At 40.3% G+C, this 23,475-nt stretch overlaps 1 protein-coding gene across 11 annotated transcripts in view; it reads right to left on the bottom strand.

The window, feature by feature from the left end:
• Nucleotides 1–23,475, bottom strand: part of utrn (utrophin) — a 172,725-nt gene that overhangs the window by 4,252 nt on the left and 144,998 nt on the right. For 7 of the 11 annotated variants that reach the window (XM_051407937.1, XM_051407935.1, XM_051407934.1 and 4 more), the window contains 8 exons: nt 22,526–22,662; nt 17,108–17,146; nt 16,552–16,617; nt 14,212–14,277; nt 5,918–6,079; nt 3,851–4,088; nt 385–460; nt 20–103 (listed from right to left, as the gene is read on the bottom strand). In XM_051407937.1, the coding sequence (XP_051263897.1) occupies nt 20–103; nt 385–460; nt 3,851–4,088; nt 5,918–6,079; nt 14,212–14,277; nt 16,552–16,617; nt 17,108–17,146; nt 22,526–22,662 (868 nt within the window). The remainder of the gene's footprint in view (nt 1–19; nt 104–384; nt 461–3,850; nt 4,089–5,917; nt 6,080–14,211; nt 14,278–16,551; nt 16,618–17,107; nt 17,147–22,525; nt 22,663–23,475) is intronic. The other 4 variants (XM_051407941.1, XM_051407940.1, XM_051407938.1 and 1 more) reach the window with 4 other exon arrangements.

Genomic DNA, 23,475 nt, shown 5'->3' with positions numbered 1-23,475 from the left:
GGAAGAGTGGGAAACTTACGACTGCATGCAGGGAAGGAGTTGTTAATCTGCTCCATTACATCTGCCAGGTCAGAGCTGCTGTTGTGGGAGTCCAGCAGCTCATCTGAACACACAAACACACACACACAAGCACAGACAGAGGTTGAATTTCAGTTCCCACAGACACGCTTTGATATGACACCACACCACAGTGAGCAACAAGTTTCCATTTGCGGAGAGAAACAGTACAAACATTTTCTATGTTGTGAGCAAATGTTCAGTGTTCCTGCTAAATGCTGCTAAATGTAGCTCCGACCACAGTGACTGGATTCCGAGGACCAATCTTCATACACAAAGATCAATGGCAGTGTCTGAGTCTGAGTGTGCAAGTCTTGAGTGTCTCACCTGAGTTTTCTGTAAGTGGCCCTTGGTCTTGCACAGTGGGAGAGGACACTCCATTTACCCTTGATTCAACTTCCGGCTGAGAGGAGAGAGAGAGAGAGAGAGAGACACGCACACAGAGAGGAAAGCAAAAAAAAGAAAACTCCATTATTATAACATAATTATTCTGCTTGGCATCCGCTTGACAACTTCAAAATTAGCCGTGCTTCACAGTGACAGGCGGAGACAAGGGAATACCAGAGGGCGGCACAATGAGGCTGTTGTTATGTGTGCAGAAACATTTCTCATAAACAACTCTGCCTACGTCCCGACTTGAGTTTCTACAGTATCAATCACATTCAAAGACCCCAAAGGATGCGCATAGTTAGATTTCTAGTGTTCTAGCCAATTGTTGCACACAGAGTTATTTTATTGAGTGCAACAGAAGAAAGTCCTGAACTGCCAACATGAACAACTGAAACTAAATTGATCACAATAATACATGCTGTGTCCACGTTTTAAGCGACAACATGAAAGTTCCTTCACTGACGTAGAAAAGGTGTGTATGTCTTGCCTTGCTATCCACAAAATGAACAAAATTAAATACCTCAGATTTAGAGTCAGTGGATAATAAAAGAGGTCAAGAAACAAGAAATGTGTCCAACTTAACCAAAAGAGAAGATAATGACAGTAATGTGTCCAACTTAACCAAAAGAGAAGATAATGACAGTAAAAAAAGCCCAGGTACACCAAAACACAGCAGTAACAGTATCGTAATCGATCAAGAAGAGATTAGGATTGTGTAACTTTATCACTGTGGACAGTCGATCAATTGGTGAAAACATGCTACGATGCACAGGAGCGAACGCTTGATGTCTGGTGACAATTACCCACAGTCCCACACTCCCTTTAGCTTTTCAACTGCAAGAAATCAAATCAATGTCGCCTCCCTTGTCACCCCTCTTCGTCTCCTTCATCTGCTGCTGCCCCTGGTGCCGGTAAAGGCTAACATGTTGGAATCGTCTCTGGAGCACAGCCAGTGTCTCGAGGCTTGTCTTAGAATAGCTGGGGTCGGGGCTCCGGTCAGCCTTCAGGAGTTTGAATTTAATGCGTGCCATCAAGCTGGCTGGGTTTATTATTCTGCAGCTTGGCAGTAACGCTGATGTTTGATGGAAAGACATGTTGACATATTGTCAGGACGCTGGGGACTTAAATGTCAGGAAGCAGAAGTTCTTATTTAGCGTGGGGGTGTTTGTTTGCATACAGGTAGTCGTGCATGCCATTACGTTTGCATTTTATTTTTTCCATTTTTCAGAATCAGCATCAGAATCAGGTTGCTTCATGAAAACAATAAACCCCCAGGAGGTGATGACATCGGTGCAATCTCATGCTAAAATCAATGCATGCAGGGAAACTAAGGTACAGCACAAGAAATTTACTTTTGACTTCCTTTACTGTTAAAAAAACCTCCATTAATAAGTGGTAGAACACACAGTACTGTAACTAAGAATAATACTGAAATATTTCCACTTAATGTATTTGACAGTTAAAGCCACTAGTTACTAATCAGATTAAGAATTTATATAAAAAAACAAATAATTGTTTAATAAATGATAACAGTATACTGTATGAAGTAGTTTAATTAGTTTAACATTGATGCAGCTACAACAACAGAATGCTGCTTAAATGTTGATATATCAGTAATAATAATAATCCAGTAATATAAACCTGACCATTCTGCTGCATAATAGGTACTTTTATATTTCAAGATTCAAGATTGAAGACTTTTAAATGTACGATATGTAATTTCTGTCACTAGGGGGTCTCTCACATCAAAACTATAATGGAGTGGCCTCAGGAAGTAGCAAAAAACAACCAAGACCCAAAAAGTGTATAATAAAAATGTGGCTTAAAACTGAATAAAAAGTCAATTTATGACTTGGATTTATTCTGGCAGACAACCACAACGCTGACGTATGTGCAAAGGATGATATGATGCCACTGACAGGCGACCGGTGAATTGCACCGTTACCTGAATAAAATAAGACAGATATATCTGGGTTTGGACATTATTATAGTCCTTCTAAAGCGGAAATGTTACATATCATAGCCTTAAGTTGCATACTGCATATATAAATCAGTATGTCAACAACAATACATCTACTGTCTAAAAATGGAGGAAAATCTCTAATATGGTGAAGGATGGGTACACAAAAAAAAAATTTTTTTTACTGTCAAAATGTTAATCTTCATCCGTTAAAAATCTGCCGAGTCACGTCGGTTGCCTTCCCCAGGCCGTATTTGTTGTGAGTTATTACAGTGCTTCCAGCTCCAGAGCTTCCAGAGAGCCAATACCTGCCCCTGTGTTTGCTCAGTCTGATTTGTCGGGATTGCTGTTTGTTTGGCTTGAGGGTTGTGCATTTCTCACTTGGCACAAACAATCCAACCTCAGTGAGCAATTAGGCCGGGCATAAACAAATCTGGAAGTTATTGATAGAGGGACTGGAGATGAATGCAGGACTCCTGGATGGAATGGTAATGATGTGATTAGGATCTAATCTGAGCATTGATGAGCAGGTTTTGTTATTCAAAGGCACAAAAAGAGTATGGATACAGAACAGAACAGGTTAGTTTACATAGAGACATGTATGGATGTCTATGCGGTGGTTAGTAAGTGCACAGGTACATATTTATGTTGCTGATTTATTTGAATGACTTTGAAAGAATCCTTTAATTTATTGAAAGTATTCTATATGAGCATTGCAGTTTTTATTTTATTTTACGAGTTGCACTGAAACAGCCCTGCCAGCTGGTGTGTGTGAGTGAGTCTGTGAACTGTGATTACTGCCCTGCTGCTTCCCAACAACAAGCCTAATGAACTAAAAGAGAAGACAACTTATGGAAGGAATAAACTTCTAATCACAGCGGTGTGGGTGCTATGCTTCAGACTTTAAGGCTGTGGAAATCATAATGTATTTAATTTAATGTATCTTTTGAAGAGAGTGCTCATATTAGGTTGCCATTAAGTGACTGTCAGCCACCCATTTGCTGTATATATTTGCTGTGTTACTGTATATTGGAAAAACAATGTTAGTTGTCTCGTGGTACTTTAAAAGCTCACATAAAGCTCACAAATGCTTCTTTATTTCCTTCATATCACGTAATTGTGATTAAGCTACTTCAGGTTTTAAGTTCTTAGTAGACAATTTATAACAGCTATGTCGTTTTCTGTTTGCTAAGCACCAAAACAACGGCCATTCTTTCTGAAAATGGCCTCTTCACAGCAACAATCTGAATCTATTTCAAACAAGTCCACTTAGCAGTTGTCAGGGAAAAGCCCACAACAACAAAGAGACAATCCAAATTATTTTTTCTGACAGTTCTTGTAATGTTGGAGCCTATGAATATATATCTCAGTCTCCACTCAGCCTTAACCTGCGCCGTCTTGGGATGAAATAAGCCCAACAAATTGGTGTAAGTGTTATGTCACCTGGTGCAGTAGCTGTCGGAGGCGATGGAGCTGAGACTCCAGTTGTTTGTTGTGTTCCTCCAGGATGTGCATGCGGGCCTCCAGCCGGCCCTTGTGTTGTCGTAGCAGCTTGGCCTCGGCTAGAAGATCGGCCTCATCAGGATGGGGGAAAGAACCATCCGACTCCCAGGGGCTTCCAGCAGGGGCTACTCGCTGGCCATGCTGCTCCTTTAGCTGCTCATACTCCCTCTGCAGGGTCCTGGGGAAGAAGAGTTAAAACACAACATCCAGTCATTTAGCTCGGTAACAGTAGCAATACTCCAAAATACTCCATTAGTATTATAAGCTAAATGTACTTAAAATATCAAAAGTAAAAGTACTTATTCTGCCCTGACATACTATTATATATTATATCATTGGATTATTACTGATGATGCATTAATGTGTACATAGTATTTCACTGTTTTAGCTGTTCGGTGTGGAGCAAATGTTAAGTACTGCTGGGTAGTTACCATAAATATTTAATAAGATGTTTTGTGCGTCAAATCTTAAGTGACTATTAACTCGGGCTGTCAGATAAATATGATGGAGTAAAAAGTTAAGTACAGTAAATGTACTTGGTACTTTCCACCACTGGTCACATCTATCTATACACCACATATTTAATAATTTAGTTTGTACAATCAATGTATGATGTACAATCCCTCCAGTAGAGACTTTGAGACTCTGCTGAGGATCACTGAAGCTGTTCTTCAGACTCGTAGTGGCCCAAAACCTGAAACAATTTCTGTTGGTTTTTGCTTTAATATGTTATCCATGTATGAACTATAAAGTATGTATATGCTAATGCTTCTGTAACTGTACTGTATGTACAATCTGTACATCTGTGCATGTATTCTTATCTATGTACACTATATAATGTATACACACAGGCATACTGTGTATGCACAAATACATACATGCTTATGTATCTTTTATTGTTTTATTTTTTATGATACTATATTAAAGGGTACTCTTTTAATATTTTGAATATTTCACATATTTATTTAGTAGTAGGACTTGTGGTCATGTGTAACCATTAGTTTGAGAGTGTTGTACTCCTGGGAGCCTTGTATACATAGATTGGAGAACTTGTGATCCGGAGAGCTCGGCTGTATTGTTACTATTACATATCTTTGCCATGTTTAATATACAGTATCACATATCAGTGATGTGCTTTTGTTTGTCATGCTTCAACTGCTAACCCTTGAGGGGGCTTCTCTCTTGTGTGATACTTTCTATTAAATAATTATTAAAAAAAACAAACAAATATGGTTAAATATTATCATTATTATGACTGAAAGACTCAAAGAGAGCATTCAAAAGCTCCTTCATAAACCCCCACAGTGGGGTGCCACACAAAAATACCACAGTTATGTTTACCTCTGCTTTCTGCTTTCTCAGTGAAATCCTATTTGAAGTGGATAGACAAACATAAAGGCTCCCTCCTCTCTCTCTCTCCTTCTCTCTCCATCTTGCTCAGTGCAGAACCATAAGCTGCCGTGCTTTACTTAAGTTGGCATTTATGAGCCTGCTAGTAAAGCTCTCTCTCTTTCCTCCTCGCTCTCCTGTAGCGCCTGTGTGTGTGTGTGTGTGTGTGTGTGTGTGTGTGTGTGTGTGTGTGTGTGTGTTTGTGTAATCAGTGTTAAATCACTCCAGTTGAGCCTCTGGCTGTGCAAAAAGCACCTATACACAATAGATCGTACGGTGACTCTGTCTCTAAGCCGTCTCCATTTACTAATCAAACTGAATAAGGACTTGGCGTGCGAAACAAACTGGGGGAGTACGGGAAGTGTGTGTGTATGTTTATGTATTGTGCTCTGGAGTGTGACAATGAGCATGTGTACTCAAATGACACCAAGATGCGTGAGTGAGTTAACGTGAGAAAAAGATAAAGAGAGATTGTATTTGATTTCAAACTAGATAAAAAGTAAACTGAGACGTGATGTCTGTCTTAAGAAGTCAAAACATATTTGTCTATATTTTATCCAGAATCTTTCCACACTGAATCCTCTCAAGTTCATTTAGTGGACATTTCTAATGCCTCACCTCTGCTCCTCCTCCAGACGGGCTATGATCCGCTCCAGCTCACCCCGTTCCTCCCTCTCCACGGCCTGTAGGATCTGGGCAGGACTCTGGGGCTGACTGCAGGGGGAGCCCTCCCCTCCCAGCGTCTGACAGTACTGCAGGATCAGGGCATGCTCGTCGTCCCTGTGGGGGTTGAGAGTACAGCGTCATATGAAGAGTGAAGAGCCCAGACATCTTGTCCCCGTCAGCCACTTTAATTCACCTTCTGCTCATTTGAGCCTGAGCTTTTTCAGCAGATGAAAGACGTTTTGGAGTATTATGGTAACTACATACAGCAAATCATTTTGAAAATGGAATGAATGGATGCAAAGAAATTACAATATAACATAGTAGTGCTCTACAAAGGCAAAGAGCAGTAGCTACAGAAGCTGTGATACTGAGAACAGAAAGATTTGTAATTTCATACCTGTTTAGGCTAATTAAGAAACTACATAACTGCCACAGAAACTACATAGGACAAACAGTAAAAAATGAAGATACTGGAAACAGTATCTGCAAAAAATCTTGTCTATTCAAAACAGTTATTGAATAGACATTATTTACAGTCCCTAATTATAAGGATTAAATATCTGTTTGGCTAGTGTTCGTCCGTCTACTACTAATAACATTATACTAAAATCAATAATGAATTCATCTTTATTTGAATATACTGAATACAACCAAATTTAATAAATTCCCATTACTGCTACTCTGCTAAGGTGTTTAGCTACTGCCTCGTGTAGTTATGTTCATTAACAAAGTGAATTATCAAAATTATGTTTCATCAAATTTGGGTTTTTTTAACTAGTAAATTTAGTTTAGTTAGTGGCTATCTCCCCTGCTAGCTTTCACTTGATATATCTCTACTGCTTTAGCATTAGCTGTCTACTAGTCGGTCTGACTATGACAAAAAAGATTCTGGTCTTAAGTCCGTTCTGACCCAATATGTGGCTGATTCCTTTTGGCTTTATATGGCAGGATCTATATATAATGATATATTTGAACAGAGCTGCAGATGAATTAAATGAAGGTTAGCACAATGTCATGGGGCCAGTAAAGTTGCTGAACTGAAACCACTGCAGCGTTCCATTGTCTTCTTTCATGATTCTATATCAGGGGACATCGAATAGCATAAGGTGGTAACAGATGCACTTTGCACACACCAGGAACTGCCAAAGCCAACTTTCTGTAGATACAAGCAAAAACTACAGCATCCAAGCACCTAATCTTAACAAAGATTGTGGTAGCTGCCATGATATATATAAGATCTCCAGCTATTGTCGGTCTGCTGCGCTGTAAGCTCCACAATCCCTGGTGGAACACCGATGTGTCAGTCTCTACGATGTGATAACTGGAGTAAGGGAGGGCTGTGAGGAGATGGAGGGAGCAGAGAGGAGAAGGAGCCTGACAGACAGATGGAAAGATATGGCGGAAGGGAAGGAGAGATGGCTGCTGGTGTCTGGTGTTGTGCATCTGTATGCGTGTGTAGGTGTCCATCTCTTTATGTGCTATCTGAGTGATCTGAAAGGGGGTGGCAGGTCTTGCCAAAGCCCAGCTGTCACCTTCCTTCTGAAACACAACCTGAGCCTTGAAGACTAAAACCTGACAACCACACACATACAAAAAAAAATATAAAAAAATATGGCACTGTTATTTAAAAGTCCTTTCCATTGCTAAACTGACTGTCAATTCCAGAGCTAGTTTGACAGCTTGAAATAGAGTTTGGCTGAGAAAGTTTAGTGGTGTGGTGGCTCCATGTGTGGCTTTTTATCCACTACTGACTATTTTGGTATTTTTTTCATGGTTTCAGCTTGTCCGAATTTCAAGCAGTGCTGTCATTCTGTGACGTTATTATCCTTCAGTTATATAACCTTAAAAAGAATATACCTGGACTATAAGAACAAGAATATTACTATAAACAAATGGTCTTACAATACAAAATATACTATAGATTTTAAATTAATCTTCCTTTTAACATTTATTTTTGCAGAATTGGCCATTGTTTCTATTGATTATGTCAACATTTTAATCACCATATTAACTGCTGAGATCTGGGACATTGGTAAAAAAGTGGAAAGAAAACGGGGGGTGGTAAACAAACCAATCATGATGAGTTGGGCTGAACCACAAAGCCGATCTGTAAACTGTTGAGGATATTAACAGTTTTGGTAATAATGTTACTGTTCGCCTTCAACCTTGAGTCTTGTTCAAACTGGTCTGATGGCATGACTGCTTGTGTTGTTTTTTTTTAGCAACGTTGCTACTCGGATCATAGCAATTAACTTAGTGAGTGGCCAGAACAACAAAAATAACATCCAGGTTGTAATACAGTGTTATAGCCTTTAATTAATAGATACTGTATTTAAATCCGCCTGTTAACCATTTAATAAAACAAAAGGCAGGTTAGTTTAGGTAGGTGCAACTTCCTTTATATCAGCATATAGCAACAACCAAGGGACAGAATACTGAATTGACCTCTGTGAGCTGAATGTGCTGTGCGTTAACCCACAACCCATCAGTGGTATCCTGGCAGGTACTCTTGGCACCTTTTTGAAATATGCGGTTACTTGCTATTAACTTGGTTCACACACTCTTATCAGGGCCAGACCATAACTGAGTGCATAATCCTTGGCTATAATGAGTAAGTTAATCAAATACACTCTAGGGAGCAAGCTGGCTAACTGAAACGTCTCAGGTTTTACATAAGATACCCTTGAATTTCACCATAGGTGACAAACATGGCAATTCAGGAAATGCTCTGAATGCCATTATCACCACATGCACAATAAGAGAAGTTATGAATAGGAAGCTTTTTCTTTCTCAGTTAAGACAATGAATTATACTATTTTAAGATCAAGGACCGGCTGAGCGGATAGCTAATGAAAGGTATACAGACTTTCACCTCTTTTCACATAAAAGGAACAATATGCTGAGGCAGTAGCCTTCACTGCATGCCAAAGAGAATTGAAGCACAAGTTTAGAGTGATTTTTAAGAATGACACTTAAATCAAGTTCAACCGTGTCATATTTTGCTAAAAAGAAAGATACCAATTATAAAAGAGGCATCAAATAACTTTCAAGAAAGGGAACTCAACATGTTCTGAAGCTTCTCCTGTAAGCAGTAGCACTTCCTTGCCTTACTTTTACAACAACAATCTTCATGCAGTCTTTACTTTTTTACATGAATTACGTTTCTAATCTTTCTGAAAATCTTAGAGCTTTTATCATATGCATGCACACGTATATAGTTATTCATCAATTTCCCTCTAACATGGAGACTGAAGCCATGCTGAGTTACTGATAAATGACGTAGAGAAAGCTGGCACAGACAAGAAGTCAAATTTCATGCAGCAAAATACGAACACACACACAAGTTTCTCTTTGAAATATAGGTATGCTGTCACAAGGGGGGCAGGGATGATAAAGAATATCTTAGTTCCTGTAGAGAAACTTGGAAATTGGTGGCAGTGTTGTCTGCTGGGGTTAGGGGACGGGGGTCCAGCACAAACTGAGTGACCAATTAGGCAAGTCCCTGGCGACAGTAAGCTGCAGCAGGACATTATGGCTGGCAGGGGGAGCCCAGAGGACAGCAGGGAGGGGATCATTACATGTGGATATGGGGACTACAGGGGGTAGAGCTGTCTCACAGACCACCTGCTCTGGAATATTGGGAGAATGAGGAAGTGCAATGAAAGGAATGCTCAGGCAGTAGCAATGTGGCCCTGGATGAAGAGGAAGGAACACAGAGAAGAGATGAGAGAGGACGAGAGCATCAGTGTGGGAGGAGAACGAAATGTGAATAACGGCGATGAATGCCGAGGTTATTAGCTGCGATGCATTGTGAATATGAGTTTTGTGCTTGGTGAGGGCGAGCAAGGACACGGCTGAGGGGACTTTTATGGTCTTTACCCAACAACAATAGTCTCTGGGCCGGATGCCTAGCTAACATATCACAAAGCAAGCAGCTCCTCGAGAGCTGAATGACGCTATCAGCTGCCTAGACTGAGCTCAGAGAGAAACTGTCAGTGATAAAGACGGAGGGAAACAGGAGAAATATTTACACAAAAATTTAGATAAAAAGGGAAAGAGGTTACAAGTTACTTTTATTCCTGACCCGTGGTGAGATGTCAGAAACCTTGCTTTCTGTGGGACTTCTACATTTTGGGACCGATTGAAGTAAAGTCAAGCGATTTTATTTACTGGAGTAAGTGTATTGTTTGTGATGCATGGATTCAAAAAAAGTATTTCAATGTTTACCTCTGTGCTCAGTGTTGAATCTGAAGGTTGCCAGGGCCCAAAGGTAAAACATGATTAGACTACAACTAAAAATGATGAAAGGAAGAGAAGAGAAAGAGGGGAGGACGGGGTATGATGAAAGGAGGTTTAAAAAGAAAAGGGGCCAGAGAAATTAAAGGGAGAGGGACAGGAATAAAGGGCAGCACTGGGGGAAAGACTGGAAAGCGAGCGATAAACCAAACAAAAAAGCCAGGAGAAAAAAGGAAAGCGGGGATTCTCGCTCCTCTGTGACGTACCGAGGTATCGATGACAATATTGTGCTTTGGCTGGAGGTCAGAGAAAACAGGCAACACCGACTTCCTAATTAAGGACTCCCTTTTAGATAAAAGCAATGCAGGACAAAAAATTAACTGAAGCCACATGCACATACACACACTTTATCTCTAGAGCCCTCTCTCACACACACACACACATACTAATTACTGATATCACTGCACAGCTGGCAGCGAGTCCAAATCAGTGTTTGCTAGCTTTGAACGATCAGAAAATACAAGCCAAAAGCCAAACATGCATGTAATTGGCAAACGCAGTCATCCATGTTACACTATGCATGTTTTCATAAGCTCAAACGCTGCCAAGGAGGCACCTTCTACTGTCATATCAAGCACAGGGATCATTTCTGGGTCTGTGTGTCTTCACAAACAACCAGATGGGTGTGTTGTGATCGACACAGAGGCTTGGGTGAAATCAGCTGTAGGTGAAAAAGAATAAATCTTGCAAAAAGAGAGAAAAGACAAGCAACCACTCTGAACAAAAGACATTAAAAAAGGAATGGGGAAGGAGAGTTAATTCGTAGCTGTGAAGTCTGACAACACAATGTACAGCTTACTCTTTTGAGAACAAATATGGCTGACTACGCTGTTTAACTTAAGTGGTATCTATAAAGCACAATACCCCTATTTTTAACCAAAGGATTTCAAAGTTACTTTCTCCTTAAAAGTAGGGCTTGAGGGACACATTGCTGTATCGAAACAGGGCTACTGGCTGTTTCTGGCCTTTTAAAAACAGCTCATACAAAAATAATGTGAATGACATTTTATTGCAGCACAGTAACATTTAAATGAACGTTATCACATTGACACAGTAGACTTGCATAAAAAAAATAAGACAGCTTTTTTAGGAAATTAAGCCGGCTGTAATGATGACTGTTTTCCCAAGCACCAATTTTCATCACAAAGATCTCAACATTATTTAGCTCTTAGTCAAAATTAAGAGCCAATATGTGGGAAATCCATTCAAATAAGTTAATTATCCTCCACAAAACTACCAATAATAATTTTCAACGGCAGAGAAATTGGATGTAGTTCATTATTCTTCCTAATTAGTGGTATTGTTCAGACTGCAGTAAATAAAAGTTTATGTTCCCCCATTGAGAGCTTGGTTATTCATTTTACGTTGAATAACAAAATCTGGCTTTGCATTGCAACAAATGTACATCAAAAAATGATTTTTTTTTTCTCCTCGAAATGTAAAGTATGCACTGTGCACACAGATGCTATATTGTGCTCCATGCTGATAATTACAAAGTCATTCTGGTGAAAAATGTGTACTGGCAAAAAGCACAAATTCTGGTATCGTATGTGATTGGCATTTAAATTTTCTTAGAGGATTGTGCATTATTCTTCCTCAGGTATACTGTGGCTGTCGTCGTCTTGCAGCAAATCTGAATGCAAATCTCACAGTAATGACACTGATATTAAAGTGAGTGAAAGCACACAAACTATGATTATGTTCTAAATGTGCCTTAGTGGGTGTTTTTCCCTCTGCTGTTAAACCCATTAGCCTTCATCTAGCCATCATCTTCCTCACCTCATTAGCGCTCCACATAGTACTGTGTACGAGCATCAGTGTTGTTTCAGAGCTGGCAAAGATAATGGCTTCTTCTCTTAAATAAGCCCGAGTACAAAGCACAAAAGAGTAAGGAGGAGTGGGGGATAATGTGTTTGTCCCACATTACGAAAGCTCTGAGAGGAAAATAAATCCACCTCTGTTGTTTCCACCTTCTCCAGCTCACCAACACTTTTTTGTCTTTCTATTGTTCTGTCTTCCTATTGATCAGCTGAATAGCAGAGAGGGCTTTTGGGAATTTTTCAATCGAACCTCCTGTTTCTAAAACCAGTGCTCTATGCGGCGAGTTCGGATGAAGGTGAAGTGTAGGAACAGCGGTCCATGTGATGCATGCACATCAACAGGGGGATGCAACCTGCAACAGAACGAAGCTTGATGCTCTTGATGATCTTCACTCGAGATTCTCAAAGGTTTAACCGTCTTCCCAAGAGTCTGCCTTTTTGCTGTTGTATTGTAATACTCATTTTCTAAGAATTTTCTGCTTAAAAATCCCAAAACTTCTTTCTCCTTTCCTTTCTGTGCCATACAGGAAATCTGTTAGCTCTCCAGGTGCACACTTTTCAACACTTCTGAAAACAGTTTTTGGCTTTGTGCTACTTGAAATTGTTGTTGAGATAAAAACATCTTCTGCACAAATTTAATTTCACACATGCATACACACACATTGCTAATTCCCATATCTATGATGATGATATGATCTGAGAAATCTTGAGATCTACAAGTGTCTTATCAAATCAGGTGATCATAACGAAAAGTAATTCCCTCAGAGACAAGAACACAGTGTGTGCCTGTGTGTGTGTGTGTGTGTGTGTGTGTGTTTGAGCACACATGTTGGACAGTCCCTCCAGAAAAACGGGATTATGCGATCGCATGATTCGATGCATAATCAGCCAAAGTCCGCGTATATTTATGCGGGGACGCATTTCTTCAAATATGCTGCAATTTCGCCGCAAAGATTTGCTGGCAAAATATGCGGAGCTTGCATGATTTCATAATCCATGCATTTTTGTTGCAAAAAGTACTATATCTTGAAGTTAAAATGTTGCGTACCAGAGCAGCCATTGCCTTGTGCCATAACGTTTGGACGTAATTATGCGAGCACCCGTTTATTATATTGTTTGTATTACGGAGCACTCAGAAGTTCCAGCCTAGTGAGGGTGTTTTTCAAACCTTTTGAAAAATTTTTGTTCCCAATTTCATTGCATAAAATTGCATAAATATCCTGCATATTCCATCGCATTTTTTAAGAAAATGTGCCGCATAATCAAGGATTTTTGCCTCCAACAATGACAAAAAAACTCGGCATTTTTCTGGAAGGACTGGTTGGAGTGTCCATGAGCTCAAAGGGCGTTTAAACCACAAGAGCTCATTCCACCGATTAGGATCTCATTTGGGGAAAGGGACAAATGCGCCCTTCAACTCGAATGGCCTGCCAAAGACATACACATGCCTTCACTCACATACACACACACACACACACACACACACACAACACACACACACACACACTATCAGAAAATCCAGCACTTGTGCTCCTCATCAGCTTCCGCCCCCACCAGCTTCCGCCCCCACCTTTCTTTTTTGTGATTTCTTCTTTTTCAAGTTTGCCATGTTCTCGTCTCCTCTGATCAAAGATAACTGGTCATTATCAGAGATCCTGAAACCAATCGCTCTCACTTCTCATTGTTGGCACTCTAACCCATTACAGTCCTGTCCTTCCCGCTGTATTCAGCCACATCCCATTGTCTCTTTCCCCTCACTCCACACTTCTTTTGCTCCCTAAAAACCATTCTCAATTCTCTCACACACTCTCTCTTGGTCTCTCTGGAGGAATGTGGGAAGCCACCTTGTTATTTCTTTGCACTGAAAACAGGAGAGGTACGTTTTTGGGCTACCCTGACAGGTAAACAGAGCATGGGAAGATGCTGGTGAAGTGTTAAAATGAAATAAATGAAGTATCAACAAATCATGAACACCATTTTACTTGACTTTTGGACCAAACGTTGCTGTTGTTGGGATGCAAAAGAGATGTTTGTGTGAATATGTAGAGCAACTGGAAAAAGACAATCTGTGAAACAATGTTTGATGGAAACGTGTAGTCACGTTGAAGAAAAAGTAGAAACATGACTTACATGCTTCCTGTGGCGGAGCTGCTGTCTGTGGGCAGAGAGCCGTTGGAGCGCTCCATCTGGGCCAACCTGAGAAAGAAACCCTCATCAGTGACTGAAACTTTAATTACCAGTTAAAACTGAAGCATTTAAACGCTGTCAACGTCTCATCAACATGCAGAACTCAGATCAAACAACAACAACAACAAATGAGGATCTCAACACCACAGTAGCACGCCAATTAAAATTCAAAGAATGTAATGTCATTTAACCCAAGGGGGACAAATGACCTGAATTATCACCAAATACAGTAGAGATGCGTGATTGTGCGTGTAGCTGTGGGGAAAACATCTGAATTTTTTCTGGTCAAATATTGACAAAGCAGCGATGCTAATGAGGCCAGTTCCCCAGATCAAAGTCTGTATTTACTGAACTCTGCAGCAGAGAAGCAGCATGGCTGTCCAGCAAATTATGAACATGATCCACACACACTCAACTTTACGATGAAATTGAACTGTGACAGAATATGCAGGGAGGGAGATATTTAAAGTTAGAAATCCCCTGATGAAATCTCATCATTGTGTGCATTTTTCCATGCAAATCTATAAGCTCCACTATAATCTACAATGTCAGCGTCTATATTACAGTTAAAATTGTAATTCGCAGGGCTTGTGTCTGTGTCATTGCTGATAAAACAATGCTGCCGGAAACGCTGAGCGAAGGTTAATGGTGTGTGACCAATAGAAGGCTATAGGCCAGACTGAGCAGCGCTGAATCAGAAGACCATTCGTGATTAAAACTATGTGTGGAAGGACACGCTGGGTGCTGTTTTGACACGAGCAACCTTTGTCCGCTTTAGAGAAGATAAGCTTCGGGCTGATTAGAGATTCATCCAAGGCGCAGGATGGGATTTGTGCAAGTGTGGGGTAGTAATATTCAGACTTATCTTAAAATCAAACATGACAGGTTTTCAATCTCAGTGCAGGAGAACATTAGTTTGTGCGTGTTGATCACTCGCTGTGTATATGTGTGTGTGTGTGTGTGTGTGTGTCGATCCACGCAGCAGGATCATTTGAAGTGGGCGGCTGAAAACAGCCATCGGGCCGGTCTGCTGCTACTCTGATCTCAGCAGCAAATCCATAATGTCACCAGCCAAAGAGGTGGGTGGCTACATGTTTTCTGGGTTCACTCACAGAGCACATTTTGACAGTCGTCTGAATTTAAATGTATGCGAATGCCACAAAATGAAAAGCAGATGCACAATCTTCAAAGTGGATTTTATGACTGTTGTTGTTTGTAACTTCCCAGACAACAAACAATAAAAAAATGCAATAGGCTACCAAACATAATTAGACTTCTAATGCCATTAAAGAATATTTCCACAGCACTGAAGGTTTAATATGTATTATATAGAGAGATATTTCTGGAGATAAAGTGTTTTCCACTGTGTATATTAAAAGTTATTAAAAAGTTCTGGTTGACATTAATGATTCCATGATTAAAAAATTAAAACTTTTTTTGGAGTGTTCATTTGTACAAACTCCAGACATTGTTGACTGTGTTTATCGGTTCTGTCAGCTCTGGTGCTGTCTGGGGGGAAAACTGCAGAATTTGACTACAATTGCATGTGAAACAGGTTTCATAATTGTTTGTTTTAGAACATAAATGACAGCAAAATGCTTAGTTCTTTCTCACATTTAGTGGTAAACATCTTCTTCTTTCTGTCTTTGTAATTTCCCAGCTCAATAGAGCAAGTTCATATTCCCGAAATAAGAAACAGGACTCTCTCACTGATATTGGCAGAACGTGCTTTGTTTGATTCTGACCTAAAAATGTCATAATGTAATGAGAACAAATCGCAGAAGTAAAAAAGGCAGTTTTCTACAAAAAATGTCTCCTCTTCAAAAAGCACAGAAGCAACAACGTTCAGATTTATGTGACTGCCTGTGAGCAGTCTGTACAGCCTGAGGTGTTATTAACAGTTCAACAATATTTAAATGCTTTCTGAAAACATTGCAGTACATACAGTTTTTTTTGGTTTCTACATGACTTCCTTCACTTCCAGGCTTCCTTTTATCTCACAACTTCAAAATCATTGTATAAAGATTTTAGTTGTTTGAGCATCAACATCATGTCTGAATTTATTGAATCCATCCAAAGAAAGATTCTCGTTTTTTTATTGTAACACATTGTAAGTACCAAGACTGCAGGCGAGCAGAACGTGTAAAAATGCCTCTGTTCAGGTTCTTTAAAAAGATTTCTTATTCTACAGTGAAGCTTTTTAAATGTGCAACATCTTTTATGTGTGTGCTTTGTGGCATCTGAGATGATGAGATGATGATGATTGGAGAATGCAATGCATACCTGCTGGCATACTGCTCTATCCTGGAGTGGGTGTCATCATGAGAGAGCTGAGGTGACTGGGACAGCCTGGAAATGAATGGGGTAATGGAGATGAATGAGATTCAGCATGCTCACACAACCTCATTAACACACTGAGATTCACAGGCACATGCACACGCTCAATCACACACACACACAACCTAATGGCCCTTCACAACATCACCTAGAAAACAAATCTGATGATCCTAGAAAGAGAAATAGGAGAGCAGGATGATCTACGGAGCGTTTGGATGGTTTTTGACAGCCGCTGCTGGGATGAGCAACTGAATGCTAGTTGGATGCTTTAGAGAGGAGAAGAAGGTGATGGTAAAGAGACAGTGGGTGAGATTTTTTTTGGGGTTGCATGTTTAGCCAGTGGGTCAGGCAGGCAGGCAGGCAACATGCAGTGCGATCATGGCTTAGTTGGAGTGAGAACTTTAGAGGGTGAGGTGAGTGAGGAGAGAAGGGAGTAAAGGAGGTGTCGTTAAAAGGCATTCCAGTCTGCAGGCGAGGTGTTTCTGGTGGCGTTGATACTCACTCGTACTGCTCCGGACACATGCTGATGAGGGTGACGGGACTGTAAAAGAATCGGAGGGAGGGAGGAAGGGAGGGGAAGTTAAGGTACCACAAAACATTACAGGGTCAAAACCACTCAGTGGGTCAGAAACAAAAACACAGCAGGTGGAGGAGTGGAAGGAAAGTCTGTCCAACAGCTGAGTGGCTCGATCAACACAGAAGGAAGGCACATAATACAGTCACCGGTATATACACCAATATATACACCAATATATACGCCACATGTGGTCATGATTATCCCCCCGACATGATCTAAAACCTGCCTCTAAATAGACTCACGACACAAAAAATAGTGGTGTTGACAGTCAGTTTTGAAAGGGACGGGATGGGCAAATGGACCGGTCAGCACATTGTAATATACCCAGGTTGTATGTATGAAAGCTTGTATGAAAGGGTTTGTTATGTCAGTTCACTTCACCGTTGTCACACACATTTCATTTAATTGGTTTTTCACAAATCCTTCTGCATACAGAATGATATGGCCCAAATTTGTTCCTTATTCTCATTTATTTCCAGCAGGATTTACTGAGATGGCATGCAAACATATACAGAACTTATTCTCTAGTTAATCTGCTATTGAGCACATTATGTTATAAAAATATACTAGGGGGCTAAAGGTGTCCAGAGTCCAGCAAATGAAGCATCATTAGAGTTTTTGGAAATAAAACGTGACAAACCAGGATGTTGAAGGCGTATGTCTTTAAGTCTTCTGGTTTCTAGTTTGTGATAAATTCAGCTATTCTTAGAAATGCAGAGCTTAAATTGTTATTTGTAAACTAATAGGATACCTTCTTATCTCAAAAACACAAAGAAAAGTGTTGCTTTCACGGAGGAGTCTGGCTAGAAATTGGTGAGGTTGACATTCTTTCACCTCGCGCTTTTGTTCGCACATTAAAGGAGGGAAATTCAGAAGGAGACGTGCCGCATGCTGGTTATACTTCTCACAGCGGGGCAGCCGGTGTAGTCACACTTTTGTAGCTGCGAGGAGAATCAGAAATGTAGCGGGGGATTCATACGGAAGAGAGAGAGAAGGAAGTGTGATCATTTTGTTTTCGAGGAGAGAGATGTCTGTTTTCATCTTTGCCAAAAAATTTGATAGCTTCATGGAGTGTAGATGGTTTTCCTTCTTAACCAAATATTTCTGATCTGCATACATTGACAAAACTTTCTGACCTTCAGATGGGTGCACATGAAAAGAAGTAGTTTGTAGTGAAGACTGAAACACACGTTATTGCAATAGGTAAGGGGAGAGAGTATATTGGAAATCGAGCATGAGAAAAAAAATGAGTGAAGGAAAGGTGACTAGAGTAAAGAGAGGGAGAGAAGAAACATGACAGCAGAGACCTTGGGAGTATTTGGGGTCTGACAAATGTGGCTGCTATAAAGACTGTGTTTGAATGGAAGGCTTGTGCCTATTGAAGCACGATAACAGGCTGAGCTGCGGTCAAAATGCATGAGTACCAGTATTCATAAAAGATCCCCGTCAGTCAATCAAAATATTGCCTCAATGTAAAAAAAAATAATTTTTCAGTGAGAATGTGGATTATTTCATTAAATCTGAGAGCATGTTAATCATACTAGAAAGCAAGGTTGTCCTTCTGCACTTATCTGAATGAGCCCACACAGGGTAAGTCAAACTTGATTAGACAAAGAAATCCAAACATACCATCAGCATAAAGGTGGTGACATAACAAAAAGTTTAAAAAGCCAGTAGGGTGTGTGTCAAGCCTGGAGTAGGCAAATGTTAATGGACCTTGGTTAAGCAATAAACACCCACTCACAAGCTGTAAAACCCACACAGAAGGGCAAGTTTTTGGAAGAAGCTAAAACTTAGGACTAGGAGTGCTGTGCTTCCCAAAACTTGGAACGGCTCTGAGAAAAAACTGGAGGAACTGCGAAAAGAGCTACTGTCTTTTATCGTTTCTTGATGCATTTGTTAAAAAACATACAGCATGTTTCACTGTTTTCAGAGGTTTTTTTTGGTCAATGGCCTAAAAGGTTTCTAAAAATCTATTTAGTCCATCATGCTGTGGTAGTCACTCTGTCACATTTAGCACCGCTTCTCTCTGCTCTCCCTGTCCTCTGTTTACTCTGTCAGGGGTAAAAGACCATCTGCGCATGCTGACACCGCTGCCTGTCTGTTGGAAGACAGCTACAGGGCTGGGAAGGGAAACAAAGGTACAGTTTTAAGAAATTTTATCTTTGGCATGGGTATTAAAGTAAATGCATAAGAGCTTTTGTGTGTGCATATGTGCATATATGTAAAAATTCTGTAGATGTTATGTGTGACTGGATGTTAAAGAGGACAATTTGGAGGAAAAGAATCACGCATCATGTAATGTACCTGACACCTAGGAGGAATGGTATTTATTACAAAATGTCATGTTAACTTACACTTTTCAGTTTTATTCACCTTAGACTAATTTATTTGGGCTACTCACAGAATGCACAGAAGGCTTCAGGGGACCCTTTTGTTGAACATTTTGATTTCCCAAAACTATTTTTTGCCATGGTCAAGACTGGATCAAGACTGGATTTTGAGGAGAAAAAAAATATTAAAAAATTTAGCTGCTTACTTATAAATCCACATTCAAAACCATAAGCCCCTCTGCAAAGCCTAATGCAGCAGAGTCTACTCTATCTGGCTACGTAGGGTAAAAAGCAAAACAAAAACAACACTAAGTGAGAAACCATTACAAGCGTTCTTTCACATTATCGAATATAGCTATGACGAATCAAAAATCCTATCTGCCGTGAAATGAAGCAAAGATACAAGTAGGAGGTGAGAGAGTAGGTGGTGTTTTGCTCTCTCAAGGTGGAAAGAAACAGTGGGTGGAATTAAAAAAGAGGAATGATGATACAAAAGTAAAAAGGAGAGAGACAGCGAGTGAGTGCATTAGGGAGGGCAATTATACAGCAGACGATCTAATTTTCTCTTCTGCTGCTACAGTACTTTAAAAATTACTACTTCTTAGAAGTTTGCTTTGTTAAGACAACCAGTGCAAACTGACAAGGCATTAAAAAGGTCTGGGGGGGGATATTTAAAAAAGAAATCTCCTAATATTGTGGAAAGTTATACAAGCCTCAAGCATGATATTCAGGAGTGAACTTATAACATTTGTATTAAATGCAAATAAAACATGTTACATATTCTATATTTCGAAGTTGAAAAATTGGGAGCAATCATATTTTTATTACACCAAACGGTAGCAAATGTTATGATGTGCACCTAATCTGTATAATTCCTCTTTTAAAGCAGGGATCTAGACCTCATTCCAATTACAGAAAAAAATCCATTTCAATTTAGGTCACAGTGTTCATTTCAGTGACATGGAGATGGCAAAAGCCACTGAACTGTGAAAATATAGGTCTAAAATGAATGTGGAATGCTGAGCATTTTATAACACTGAGCATATGTTTGAGCCACATCTTATAGACAGTCTAAAAGCAAAAAAAATGCCCATTTAGGCTTATTTCTGCACATAAAGCTGTTTATAGTGTCCTCAAGCCTGTGGCAACATGTGGATAGTCCGCAGCACACAGGAGAGACCTAATGCAGTAAAAGAGACGGGAAAATGATGACCATGAAATAATCCTAAAGTCTCCATTCCCGTCTGCCATATTTTGAAAAGACTTCTGCGTTTCGCCACAATCCCTCTGCCTTTTAGGGGCATTTATCAGGCAGGCATTTCTGCAGGAGCAATTTTTCAGAGAGGAAGGAAGTGAGAGTGGAGCGTGGCGGGGGGTGAGGAGGAGGACGGGAAAGGATGGGAGGGATGAAAGAGGGAGCACAATCCATCTGAGAGGTGACTGCGTGCAACTGGATGTCGGAGAAAATCTATCGCAAGCGTCCAGGTGAGTCCCTGTGAGTGCACGCATGGACGTCTTTGAGAATTTCTGGTTCTTACAGGATGCAAAACTACACTGTTCAAAAGTAGGAGAGGCATGAGCGGGGATATGTCAAAATGTAATATATCGAGTGACGGCATATTCCACTAAATACAAAAATACTGACAGGCAGAGAAAAGAAGACAATAGATAGATTGAAAAAATGTAGAGGAAAACACAAAGAAATGAGTCACAAAAAGCAACAGTCTAGAAGCACACGGTGCAAGTGGGCTGGTATTTGAAAAAGGCCACAACTGAGACGCACACTCCAGCGGGGAGGATGAGGAGCCTGCCTGGGGCGTCTGCATAATGTGGGCCAAGTTAAATGACTCTCCAGGGGGATTTACGGCTGGCAGGAGCAGAGACATAAATCAGACGTAGTCACCGGTCCAGGTGCTGCAGACAGAAGATCTGCAGTGCAACTCCTGGTAAAGACTGGACCGACGGGTAAATAAACACATAAACTGAGTGGGAAATTAACACCACCCACACACTGTAGCGCAGGGGACTGTGTGCGTGAGTCTCAGGCATGAGGCTTTTTTATAACCTGTGACCTAAGGATATTTATGAGAGTGAAAGATTTGACAATAAGGTACATTTAAAAGGGGGCACTCCATCAATTTTACATGTCAAAGTCAGTCATAGGGAGTACTACTCATGAAAACTGTTGTATGATGAGACCTGGCTTTACCGAGCAGGGGGTTCTAATGAAAGAAGTTTGATTTGGCAAGTGTAGATCCAAGGCTTTTGGAGCTTGAGTCAGGATATCTCAGCCTCTGCCACATTGATTTTGACCATTCTTATTTGAATCCGTCTCCCACAATTCTAAATCACTGAAGTGCCACTTCAAAACTGATTTTAAGCATTTTGCCACAAGCAGCCTTGCTTTTAAAGACAGTCAAATAAAAAATAGATTTCCAATTCTGTCTCCCTGTGTTAAATATTCAGTTATCTCTAATATGCCAAAAAAACTTGTGAAAAACTATTTTGGAGTATTTATATAGCAAACTCCCGCTCTTCTCTCTTACTGTAAAACATTTATTTGATGATTCATCTTGAACTAGGGGTTGTGAACATAAATTCATCCAATCAAATGTGATTTGGGGCGATTAGCTAACCCTGCCCATAATATGAAACAACACTTCACCATTAGCCTGAGGTTTGTAGCAGCTAGTAGAGCAGTAGGAGGATGTCAGCTTTTAAAAACTTTGTTTACATTTCCAATAGAGGGTGATTATTCTCTAATTTACTAATTTCTCCCTCTCCCTATTCCTCCTGATCTAACATTGCAAGTCAGATAAGAGTGGGTGGAGGCCCTCACAAACATGTCAGTTACAAGTAATGAAAGCTAAAGACTTTCCCTTTTACTGTGACTTTAAGTGACTTTAAGAGAACTTAAAGACACCGTGATGCATGACTGACATAAAATGTTCATTCTGTTTTTTGTGAAGAGTTTTTAATGTATCTAAGCTAACATTCAAGTGTTACTTACGTTTCCATGTTGTCGCCCTCTAGAACCGTCTGGACTGGTAGGTAACCTAGCCGAGGATGTTTGGCGAAGTACTTCTTCGATCGGAACTTGTTCTTCAGCACTTTGGTGAAATCACGCATGTCCTCACCTGATGTCGTCTACGAGAAAGAGAAAGACAAAGAGACAGACAACGTTTGTGTGCTATTTATTGCAGTGTGTGTGTGTGTGTGTGTGTGTGTGTGTGAGAGAGTTTATGCATTTCCACAGTCTCTTGTGCACACATAAGCAGCAAAAGCATTTGCGTGGAAGAGAATGTGTTCTGTTAATTAGATACTTAGCAAAGGTGTTCCTCCTGCAGAAGTGGTTTATGCCTTGTAAGCAAACAACAAATTACCACAACAGTCTGACCAGAGGGGGAGAAAATCCCTTTGCAGGGGATTCAGACAACCACTGCTGAACACACACACACACACACACACACACACACACACACACACACACACACACACACACACACACACACACACACACACACACACACACACACACACACACACACACACACACACACACACACACACACACACACACACACACACACACACACACACACACACACACACAAATATACCACTCCCACAGTTGACAGATATGCATAAATGAACAGACTCTATTGAGTTCACTTGGCTTATTGACTAATCCACGCAATTTAAGATGGTAGCTTGAGCAAACCAACAGCAATTACAGAACAATTATACTAAAGCTGCAGGAGAATTTGTGCAAGTTTGTGCGTGTGTGTAAGCTCTTTCCTCTGTGGCTTAACAGACAGTTTTTTTTTCAGTTATTTTGCCTTAATTAGATGGTAACAATGTGGATAGAGACCGATAACAACTGGAGAGAGAGAAAATGGGGGTTATGACATGCAATAAAGGTCCCTAGCTGGAATCAAATTGGTGAAGTCATAGCGAGTG

The sequence above is a fragment of the Dicentrarchus labrax genome, unplaced genomic scaffold (genome assembly GCF_905237075.1).
Source record: "Dicentrarchus labrax unplaced genomic scaffold, dlabrax2021, whole genome shotgun sequence".
Taxonomy (NCBI): Eukaryota; Metazoa; Chordata; class Actinopteri; family Moronidae; genus Dicentrarchus; species Dicentrarchus labrax.
The sequence above is the reverse complement of the archived record's forward strand: the minus strand, read 5'-3'. Positions and strand labels throughout refer to the sequence as shown.